The 12043-nt window shown below is 46.2% G+C and overlaps 1 protein-coding gene across 1 annotated transcript in view; it reads left to right on the forward strand.

The window, feature by feature from the left end:
• The window catches only part of SPATA21 (spermatogenesis associated 21), a 39680-nt gene extending 30050 nt beyond the window's left edge, over positions 1-9630 (forward strand). The window contains exons 10-12 of the mRNA XM_019654848.1: positions 6416-6591; positions 7460-7637; positions 8136-9630. Of these exons, the coding sequence (XP_019510393.1) occupies positions 6416-6591; positions 7460-7637; positions 8136-8193 (412 nt within the window). The 3' untranslated portion in view covers positions 8194-9630. The remainder of the gene's footprint in view (positions 1-6415; positions 6592-7459; positions 7638-8135) is intronic.
• The last annotated feature ends 2413 nt before the right edge of the window (positions 9631-12043 follow it).

Genomic DNA, 12043 nt, shown 5'->3' on the forward strand with positions numbered 1-12043 from the left:
AAAAAAAAAACTTTATCATAAATAAATCTATTTAATTTTAGCCAGCATGGCCACATGAGATATCTTTCTCTCCTTTTGTCCCTCCCGCTCTACCTCCCTCCCTTTTTTTTCCTCTCTATACCCATTTAGGCTTTTCTCCTTTATTTTCCTCGTTTTGATTTTGAAAGAACCTTTAAATATCCTTCAAGTAGGATAAAACCACTCTTTAACAAAAAGTACATTTTTTCATACCTTCCCTTACCACAAATGCATCTTATTTTCCTTGCATACATTGTTTTTTATCATTATTATTCTTAGTGGTCTTATTCACTTATATTTGTTGACGTAAGAAACATCCAAACCTGTGGAGAATTTTTATAAGAGTTATTTGAACCAAATTGAGGACATATGCCGGGGAGCAAGATCTCAAATGCTTCACAGAATAACAGTGTAGCAACTTCTTTTATGCATTTGAAATTAAGGAGGCGATGTAGAGAAGATTACATTAGGAAGAAGGTGGGAGAAAGCAAGGTGGGGATTGGCTCTCTTGAGGGTGGTTATGTCCTAGAAGGAGGGGTCTGAAAGGGTTCACGCATTAGAGTACCCCATGCATATTTTGCAACTTTCTCTGCATAGCTCCCATCTCTTTGGTATTCTGATACACTAATTCATCCCAGTGGCCTCATCTTCTTAATCTCCAATGTCTGTCTCCTTACCTCAGCGAGTCTGCTGTGTGCTGCTTGGTATAACACTGCTTGCACTGCCGTCCAGAAAGCATTTCCAGAAAAAATTCTAGGGAGATCATAAGGCTCACCTCGTTGGTTTCTCTTCTGTCAGGGATCACAGTCTTGTGCTGCATGTTGTCCAACATCGGACAACAGTTTCTTATATTTTGTTCATGTATCTAATTGATTATGGCATTAGGACAAGTTTAGCACCAGTTGCTCCATCATGGCCATCAACAGAGTTCTGTTCGTCTTCATTTTTTTCCTGTTCTTCAGATTGGATGATTTCTATTGATCTGTCTTCCAATTTACTCATCACTTTTTCTGCTCTCTCCAGTGTGCTGTTAAGCCCACTCAGTAACTTTCCATTTGTTTCATGTTTACAGTTTGTTTCTCTGTTCATTCATCAAGATCATATTTTCCTTCAGTTGTCTGAACTTATTTTTAATAGGTCCTTTAAAGCTGCTGTCTACTAAATCTAACATCTGGGCCATCTTAGGGTTGCTTTTTATGAGGTTTTTTTTCTTACTATGGGTCACATTTTCCTGTTTCTTCATGTCTGATTATTTTTTATTGTGTCCTGGACATTTTGGATGATATGGAGACTAGATTCTGTTATCTTCCTTTGATGAGTGTTAATTTTTGTTATTATAAGCAGCTCAATTACCGGCTGATCATCTTGCATTTGTGTAGGCTTCATTTTTTTACTTTGTTAGGGCATAATTGTGAAAATCCAAGTGTTTTTCCTAAGCCCTCTAACTTGGTAAGACTCAACTTCCAAATTCTTTTTCTCATATAGATTATCATTTTAGGGAAAATGTACAGTAGGCAGGGGTTGGCAAACTATAAGCTTGCATATCCAGCCTGCTCTGTTTTTATAAATTTTTATCAGAACACAGCCACACCCATTCATTTACATATTGTCTATGGATTCTTTGATGCTACAATGGCAGAGTTGAGTGATTTATGATCACTTCTGTGGTGGTGAAATTTATGTCTCCTTGTAATTATATCAGGTGTTGCTTTATATTTCATGTTTAGAATTTTGTATTCCCTGAATATTTTATCATTACCGTATTTGCCGGCGTATAAGACGATTTTTTGGCCCTGAAAAATATGCCTCCAAGTGGGGGGTCGTCTTATACGCCAGGTACACTTCAGATAGACTGCCCATAGTGCTTGCCCCGTGCCATAGTGGCCTCCCGATGCCCGCCCACTTCATTCCACATACCGTTCAGGCATCAGCAGCGCTGCTGGGTGTATGCTCGGCTGTGTGCGATTTTGCGAGTGTGGTAAATTCGGGTTACCGTATATTTCTTTACATATGCATTGAAGATTCGCGATTTTGCGCTATCATGGTGCCTGTTAGAATGTTGAAGAGCTCGCACTTGCGCACTAGTGAGGTCCCAGGGAGATGCTGATGCAAGGGTGGACCAGACTGCTATAGTGACAGGGCGGGCAAACAGGGAGCAGGGACCAATCAAATCAGGCTTTGTATACAGCCAACAGCCAACCACAATACTGCACCATTGTACAGTACAGCATAGAAAATGTCGACCAGTCAAACCCCTATCATCCCTATCATGGCACCAGCCAAAAGAAAGAAGTATGATGCAAATTTTAAACTGAAAGTTATAAACTTTGCTAAGGAAAATAATAATTGTGCTGCTGCAAGACAATATGGAGTAACAGAAAAGATGGTTCGGGACTGGAAATCAAATGAGAAAGCATTAAAGAGTATGCCAAGGGGTAAGTGTGCATTAAGAAGAGGCACCCCACACTGGCCAGAACTCGAAAAACATGTAGCAGACATGGTGGCTCAACATCGCCAAAACGGTTATGTGGTGACACGAAATACAATACGCTTGTTTGCACTTCAGTGGGCCAAATCAAATCTGATATTGTTTTACCTTTTATTTGGTGTGTGGAAGGTGTGCGGAAAAGGGGGTAGTCTTATACGGCGAGTATATAACAAACTCTGTATTTTGAGTGGAAATGTTAGGGGGTCGTCTTATATGCCCAGTCGTCTTATACGCCGGCAAATACGGTATACAATAATCATTTGTCTCTAGTATGCTTTTTGTCTTAAGGCCTAGTTTTTAAATTATTAATATGTGTATACCAATTTCCTTTTGCTTAGTATTCAACTGATATTTTATCCTTGAGTTAATTTTTAAAAATGTAAATCAAATAAGTGCACATTGTTTAAAAAGCCAAATAAAAATTAATTAATTTAAAATTAAAAAAAAATAAATAGAAAGCCAAATAATCCATAAAAGTTTATAATAAACAATGGCTGTTCCCTATTCCACTCCTTATCATACTCGCCACTCCTTGAAGTCTTCCTTCAAAAGGCAAGTGCTTTTGACTCCTTCCTTCTTCCTTCTAAATAACATACATGTTGTACAACATTTTGCTTAGCGATTTTTAGACTTCTACCTATTGACTTCCTATGATGGTAAGGATTTAGCTGTCAGGTACAACTATCCCCTGAGCCTCCTCCTCCCCATTTAGTCATTTTTTACTAAATAAGTATTTGAGTTTTTTATTATTATGGTTATGCAATTATTCATAGATGATCATTTTGGTGTACTATGGTTTCATTTCCTTTCTTGTTTTTATTTTTAATTTCCTGAAGTAGGCAGTTGCCTTGATTTTTTTTCTTTGTATCCATTCTTGTACCTTCCTAGAGTTTCTTTCTTTTCTTTTCTTTTCTTTTTTAAATTTTATTGGGGAACAGCCATGGTCATTGGTTACACATTGTTTTTATGCTACAATGGCAAAGTTGACTCTTTTAGGGAGGGTGCAGCTCACAGTGGCCCATGCAGGGATCGAACTGGCAACCTTGGTGTTATCAGCACCACGCTCTAACCATCTGAGCTAACCGGTCACCCCTAGAGTTTCTTTTTCTTGGAGGCATGTTGTAAATAACTCCATTTTTCTAGTTTTTGGATTTGATTTCTTTTAAGGCCTGCAATAGAACTATCATCTTGGGAGTCTGTTGTCATCCTAGGGATTCTTACTTTCCTCTGATTAGGATTGTTTGCTAAATCACGTCTTAATCTTTCTCGGTTTTGGTTTGCTTTTTAAAAAGGGGGCAGGGGAAGGGCATGTTTCCCCAGTAGGTTTTTTGGGTTAGAAAGGCAATAATTCAGCAAAAGGTACAGAAATGTCGTCCCTCGAAATTTCTGTCTTTTCAGCTATGCGATCCAATCTAAACTGGTTGTTGTAAACGGCAGTTGCACTGCCATTGTGGGATCTCCCTTCGTCTTCCTTTACCTTTGCCTCTCTCCTGTGTTCGATTTCCTGTTTTCTGTATGTGTATCTTTTCTTTTTTGGTTTACGCCCTTATTTTTTGGAAGAACATGCCCTTCAGCAGCTTCTTGAGAAAGGATGCATAGGAGGTGAAATTTTTGAGATTTTGTATGTTTATTCTACCCTTACATTTACTGACTAGGTTAGCCGGGTATAGAATTCCCGGTGTATTAGTTAAGGAATAGGCCCCAACGTACTGTAGTTCAAACAAGATAAGTTTATTTCTCTTATATTGACAGTCTGGAGGAAGCAGGCAGGAAGGTCCCCCCAAGCACCCCGTTTCTTTCCAACTTATTCTTCCACCATTCCCTAGATCAATCCTAAGCTAATTTACCAACAACACACCTGAATTCAAGCCCATAGGAAGGGCAGGGGTAGTGGAAAGCAAGCAGTTTCCTTTAAAACTGTAATCAAGAGAGTTGCACAAACACTGCTCATGTCCTACTGGCCCTGTGGGGTGAAGTTATTTTCTAGTCTATCATTTTATTCAGTGTGTTGCCTTTCCAGGTCCTAGCTTTACTCGGGGGTCTAGATCCAATCTTCATGTGAGGGCTCTGGTATTCACTTTCTGTTTTCTGTGTGTGAAACTCAACAAAACCCCACATTTCAGGTCCCAGGGATAGACAAAGGCCCTAGCAGAACCATCAGCTTAAGCCCTAAGGGTTTCCCAATCTCTGAGCAGCATGCCCCCCCCTCACCACTGCCTACCAAGTCCCAGGTGGTCTGGCCCTGCCATCTTGCTGCCCACATCTCCCCTTCTCCCCCACGCACCAGGCTGTAACCCCTCTGGCTTCCCTGCTGGTCCTAGAGTTCACCAAGCTCTTTGCAACCTCTTGGCCTTTTCACATGCCATTCCCTCTGCCTGAAAGATTCTTCCCCCAGGTATCCATTTGGCTCGCTCCCTCTCCTCATCTGCTCAAATGCCATCACCTCCAAGGCTTGCAGACCGCTATGAGCAAAACAGCCCCTCACCACTACCCCCTACCCGGCTTTTACTTTTCCTCAGAGCACCCATCACTCCTGACAAGCTATCGCATTTTATGTGTTCATGGTCTGACTCTCCCACTAGATACAAGCCTAGGTAGTAGATTTAGAAAGTGATTCCAGGAAACGAGAGTGGGGAAGGGACGTGAACAGCGAGGGAGGAAGAGCCAATACAAGGATGCGTTATTAAGTCACCCACCCCCAGGATCTTCGGAGGAGACTATGAATGGGGGCTCAGAACTCTGTCAGGGCATTAGCTGCTGGCTCCTTTGGTCAAGGGTGGCCCCCTATGGGTGTTTAATTCCCCTGCATTTCTGGGTTGCACATGGGTCAGAGAAGCTCTGGGGCAAGAAGCAAGAGACTCAGGCCTGAGGTGAGACCAGGTCAGGCTGTCCTTGTGCAAAGCTGGCCGAAGCCCATGCAGAAGTGGTTGCTGTGGCAGCGGCCAGAGTGAGATGGGGCCGAGAGACTATGACATGGGACCCTATAGGGATATACAGTGGGTGCCAAACAAATGTATACACATTTTAAGACAGGGGAAAAAAAACTGTTAAAATTGTAATAATATATACCGATAACAAAAGATGGATGCAAGTCACGTTTAACTTCTGCAATGACAAGAGGTGTTCAAGGGCAAACTACTGCTTGAGCAACGTTGACCAAAGAGTCCACTTATATACATTTTTTGGTACCCCCGGTATATCCTGCACTGCTCTTTCCCAAGCACTTAAGATGAGTGGCCAGCACATAGCAAACACTCCAGGAACATTTGTTGAAGAAATGAACAGTGCTGCAGTCTAGTGGAGAAAAGGCAAGTAGTGATGAGTTAGAATAAAGCGGGCTGTCAGGTTACAATGGAGCAAAGTACAGGTTGTCAGGGGCCCGCAGTGGGAGCTTAGCTGGTCTGCAGGAGAGGACTTCCTGGAGGAGATAGCCCTTAAGCTGGAATCTGGAAGATGTGTGGGAGTTCAGTGCACAGCTGACTCACGAAACACTTGCACATCTAAGTAAAAATATCAGCGACAGAAATCACAGCTAACATTTCCCAAGCTTTTTCCATGGGCCACACACTTTGCTGAGCGCTTGATGGGCCTTGTTGTGTAACCCTTTAACACATGGACTGTTTGATCCGTTTTCCCCAGGGGAGACTGGAAGCTCAGGGACGTCAAGTGACAGAGAAGAGAGGACCATTTCCGCCCATTTCACATAGGGGTGACTGAGGCCCAAAGCAGTGCAATGACTTGCCCATGGTCACAGGAAGTTAACGGCAGAGCTGGGACTAAATCCCAGGTCTCTCTATCCCTGGGCTTGTGTCTCTGCTCCCGAGCTGGCTGGACAGAACAGGCGCTCAGTGAGGGAGGCGGGTGGATTAAACAGGGCCAGGCTGAGCTGGGTGGGCACTGCCTCCCCAGCTATTACCAGAGGAAGCTGAAGGAAGGCACCAGTAAGGCCCGAGAGATGGACTCGACCATAGGCCATCTGCGGTCCCGGAAGAAGCTTCCCCACAACCTGCAACAGGCGGACATCTTGGAAGTCCCAGAACGAAGGGTCCTCAGGATCCTGAGCCGGCTGAAGCAGCAGAACTATGGTGAGGGCCCTGGGCATGGTGGGGGCTCTGCCTTCCGGCCCGCCTGCCCTCCTTCCCGGGGCCCCCACACAGCCAGTCCCAGGAGCTGAGACACAAGGTTCCCCACTTTTGGCTTAACTGTGCGCACATTGGTCAATGGGCTGATCATCACTACCCCATCTCCAGCCCTCTGACAAAGGCCTTTTGCACGGACTCTTCCCAGCGCCTTGGCCCTGAGCACAGCTTGGCTCTAAGAGCCTGGACTGAGAAGGGAGGGTGATTGGCACTCCCAGCTTATCATGTGAGCACCCACCGGGGTCACTCACTGTGCTAGGTCCTTTGCAGATGAGCTAGAATTTAATCCTCATAAGCATGTACTTACCCATTTTACAGATAAGAAAACAAAACGGTAAGCTTTAGCAACTTGCCCAAGGCCCCACAGCCAGTGGGTCAGAAAGGGGAGTTTTAATACTGAGGTCTGACTCCAAAACCTATGCTCTTTCCACTGGGCAAGGCGGCCTCCCCTAATGGTACCATTTATTGGGCACCTACTGTGTGCCAAGTGATAGGCTAGGAGCTTTCCAGAGTCGAGTGTGCCTACTAGACTTTGCCAGGACCTATCACAAAAGATATCCGCTCCTTTTTAAGCTATTAGCCCTTACACTGTATTCAGCACTCAGCTGAGCACTTTGCATATACTGTACCTTTAATTCTCATCATCCATTGTGAGCTGGGTACCACTATCATCTCCAGCTTGTAAAGAGGCTCAGGGAGGTAAATTTGCCCAAACCCACCCAGCAAAGCCAGGATTTCACCTGGGTCTGCCTGCCTCCCAAGGCTGGGCGTGCTCTCAAGCCTTCCCCTCTCCTGCCTCCTCCTCCCTTGCCAGCTGCCAACCTGCAGAGTCCCTATGCTCAGGTGCCCTGCATCCCGCTCTGCCCGAGGCTGGGCAAGAAGACGGTCCGCCGGAAACAGGGCAGCCACTACATGCTGGACCAGTGCACCCCCACCAGACTGAGCCCTGACATCCGTAGCCTCTTCTTCAAGTCAGGATCTCAAGGAAGCAGGTGGGTGCCCAAAGGATGGGGGCCCCAGCCCAGGCCCATCCACTTCCTTCCTTACGAGGCCCCTGCCTAATATGAAGGGACTCCATCCTTCCAAGAAATGATGCCTGGGAGACTGGCTCTAGGGAGGAAAAAGGAGAAAGAATAGAAGAGGGAAAGAAACTAACCTTAGTTGAGGGCCTGTGTACCAAGTACTGTTTGTAAGTCAGGGTGCCTAAGCTTTCCTGTGCCTGGGACTCAGTGGCACTACCTGCCTTTCTTGTCAGGGGGTTTAATTCTCAAGTCCTGTGCCCAAGTCTGATTCCATGTCCGTAGCAGGAAACAGGCTTAGTGGCTGGGTAGAGGGAAGCTTCCCCTGCACTCCCCTTCCAGCATTTTGGGGAGATAAGAACACTGGACTTGGAACCAGGCCTGAGCCTGACTGCTGGCTCCATCACTCTCCCCTTGGGCACATGGGGATGGCTAACTGCTCCCACCCTTCTCCCCCACCTCTCTCCTTAGGGAACACAGCTCTGACCGCCGAAAGTGGCTCAGTTCAGTGCCGGCCCGAACCCACTGACCTGCAGCGTCCTGACTCTGGGCAGCTGTTCCGTTCAAGCCTGCAGACAGGATATCAGGCAGGGACCACTGCTGGAGTTTGCTTTTATGGCCTGGTAAGCCATTAAACACCAAGAAACACAGCCTCTGTGTCTGGTGCCAGGGCCCTTACCCTCTGGGCACCCACTTGCTTCTTTGTGATCCTGGTGTAAGAAAGACCCCCACGCCCCACCCCAGGTTTTCACCCCTCCATCCCTCCACCCAGCCTTCCTTGGGCTCGGGAGCCCCTGAACCAAGATGGACCTCAAAACCCTGGCCAGGGTTGGGGCTCCTGCTAGAGGTGGCCCTGGGTACAAAGTCCCGACCTGTGCACTCTGGAAGGACAGAGTTGGACTCTCCTCACGAGTTTTTGCCCTTTGGACTAGGAGCCCCACAAGGACAGGAGTTCTCTCCTCCCACCTGCTTGGAGCGGTGAACATAAGAGAAGTATCTGGGCAAGACCCTGACTCCTAAAACGGGCAGACCCCACGGAAGGACAGGAGCGGCCTCGGCCATGCTCTCATCAACAGCCCCGGGACCTAGAGGTCCCCTTCCCTTGGAGCCTAAGGGTGTGGGTCCTTGCCCCCCAATCCACACACCACCCCAGGCTTACTTCTCCAACAGAGAGAGAGAGAGAGAGAGACTGCACCTCCCTGGGACTGAGCGCAGGCAGCTCCCCAGTGGTTAAACAAGCAGTCACAGCGAGAGGTTAGGAGGCCAGGAACTGAAATGAGGACAAGGCTCTGACAAGTTTAAAACATGTATTTAAAATACAATTTATAAAATGCTTAATCTGCCGACTCAGGAGCCCGCGGTGCGGGGTGGGGTGGGCAGCTGCCGCTAGACCAGCAGAGCAGGACTGCAGGGGTGCGGCCCCCCTCCCATGCCCTTCTGTTCAGACACCCAGGGGGTCCATGTGCACCCTTGGGATCACATGGCCAGAAAACAGGACCCCAGAGGTTTCCAGAGTTTCTGCTTCCCAGGGAGGCTGGGGCCGCCCTGCAGGCCCATCCCTGAGCAGAGCATCCCCAGACGGGGCAGAGCAGGGTATGGCTGGGCTGGGCAGGGCAGGGCAGGGCGGGGCAGTGGGCTCTGGAAGGGGCTGATGGTAGCAGATAGGGTGTTGCCTCCTGCCTGCAGGTGGGGAGCACCCTGATTGAGTGGGCTGAGAAGGGTTGGTCACCAGGCCCAGACCCCCAGCTCCTTTGGTTATAGGCTGACATCAGAGTAGTGGCTCATGGGAAGCGGTTAGCTGGAAGGTCTGAGGCCTGGCTCATAGGGTCAGGGAGGAGCTGGGGGAAGGGGACAGTACCATGAAGGCAGATAAAGGGGCAGCAGCCTCAGGTTTCTGCCTCCCTCCCCCATCCCCTGGGGTTTTCCAAGCCAAAGCCTGCAGCTTACTTAAAAAAAAAAAAAAAAANGCTGGCTGCTGGCTACATACGGTAGCCCATGGCAACCCACTGCCACAGGGGCTGCAGCCTATGCCGTCGCCGGCGACTCACAGCAGCGCAGCTCCAGGTTGAGCTGTTGTTCAGCATCTTAGCTGTGGAGGGCAGTGTCACTGGCCCTCATGTGGCATCCGAACTGGGGCCCTCTGGCGTCCCAAGCCAGTTCTTAACCATCGCGCCACTCGGCCGGCCCGAAAAAGGATTTCTTAAATCTGGAAAAGAAAACAATAAGAAACCAGCAATGTTTCAAACAAAAAGTCAAAACATTATAATCATCCTCATCAGTTCAGTCTCATGTAATGGATTTCTGTTCTGCTTGAACTTGGGTTAGCAGTTTTCTGAATCCATCAGTTTTTTTATCAGAGTTCTGGAAATTCATACCCAGTGGTATGATCTTAAAGTTATCAGGCACCTGTAATCCACAGTACTTGTCAGTCTTTTTCATACATTTCCTTCAAGATGAAGTATTTTTGCCTTTAGTTAATCGTAAATGCTTTCAGAGAAGAACCAGAATAAACCCGTAACTGTGAATTACAAAAGACTTAAAATAGCCCTGGTTAAAGATCAGATGAGAGCTCAGTTAAATGCAATTAACAAGGATATTTGATTATTTTTGTAATGTACATTTTAACATAATTGGAATTATGACTGGTAACAGTGTACCAAAACATATCAGATTCCTAGGAATTTTATACAATTTCTGGTACACTTATGTTGACATAAGAATGTTCAAGTGTGTAGAAAATTTTTATAAGATTTTATTTGAGCCAAACTGACAACATAAGCCCAGGAGCAAGATTTCAAATGTTCCATGGAAGAACAGTTTTGCAGCTTCTTTTATGGATTTGAAATTAAGGAGGGGACATAAGGAATATTGCATGAAGGTGGGAGAGAGCAAGGCGGGGACTGAATTACAGGATAGTTAACAAATGTGCTCTCTTGAGGGTGGTTACAATTATTTCAAAGGTGTATTATCCTAGATGCACAGAAACAATGGACAGGACTTGCTTAAGGCAAAGATAAACCTTTTACTAAACAAGTTATAGGCCAGGGACATGACTATCCACCATGACCTGCCTGCCCAGTTAGGAATTTATAATCAGAGCATCCTGTGAGGTTACTTTCTATAGAACCCCATTTTCGTCCACACTTAAGTTAACAACATATATCCATACAAATATAACTTAAAGATTTAGTATCACTTTTTTGTTGTTGTTGTTAGTTGAGCCATCCTGCCACCTGTTGGCAGCTCAGCGGCAGCTCAGCTCGGGCCAGGCATTGAACTGCTGTTGCTCAGAGTTCAAACTTTTTTTTTTTTTTTTTTTTAAGATTTTTATTGGGAAATTGGGGGATGGGAACAGTACTGGGGAATTGNGGCAGTGTCACTGGCCCTCATATGTGGGATCCGAACCGGGGCCCTCTGGCATCCCAAGCCAGTTCTTAACCATCGCGCCACTCGGCCGGCCCCAGCTGAGTACTTTTGATAGTTAGGACTCTTAGCGGCAAGTGAAAGAAACTCAAATAAAACCGACTTAAGCAAAAGGGGAATGTACTGGCTTGCATAGCTGGTCGGGGCCTCAGGAATGGCTGGATCCAGGAGACCCGAAGGTCCCATTAAGGCTTTAGCTCTCCTGCTCATCTCTATTCATTGGCTTCAAGCTCAGCGAGGCTCTTCCCACAGTGGGAAGGATGGCAACTGGCAACCCCATTCTCACACCCTTTTAGTTTAGCAACCTCAGCAGCAAGAGAAATTTTTTCTTGCAGTTCCGAAAGAGCAATCCCAGAAAAAGGATGTGATGGAGGCTGCCTGAGCTGTAGGACACAAGATGTGGAAGACTCCCCATATTTGGTGGTTTAGTGGTTCATCTAAGGAAGATATGGCTAAATACAAAAACAACATGAACACGTGAGGGCTAGAAGCAAAGAGTGAGGGCAGAATGGCCCAGGTGATCTGTGTATCACACAGAGGCTTGTCCCTGACATTCAGTAAATTGGGTCATTTTTGTTTCCTACCGCAGACAGAGCCTTTTCTACTTGGGGTAGGGGTGGGGGTTGCAGGCTGCTCCAGGAACGCCAACTTAGCAACCCCCAAGACAAGAGATCTGCTTTCCTCCCAGCATCTATGAATCACTCTGAATATATATTACTCTGAAGAACATTAATACATAATTTTAGGAGCAATAAAACAAATTCCCATGTGTCCATTTTCCCAGTTTAAAAATAGATCATTTCCAGTAACCTTGAAGCCCCCATGTACCCCACCCAAATCACACAAATTCCCTCAAACACGAATTAACCATTATTTCCTTTTTGTTTTAAAATTTCACTGCTTAATTTTTCCCTCATGGCTTATTGAAAATTTCAAACATACAGCAAAAGTTAAAA

This window comes from Hipposideros armiger, unplaced genomic scaffold (assembly GCF_001890085.2).
Source record: "Hipposideros armiger isolate ML-2016 unplaced genomic scaffold, ASM189008v1 scaffold_232, whole genome shotgun sequence".
Lineage (NCBI taxonomy): Eukaryota > Metazoa > Chordata > Mammalia > Chiroptera > Hipposideridae > Hipposideros > Hipposideros armiger.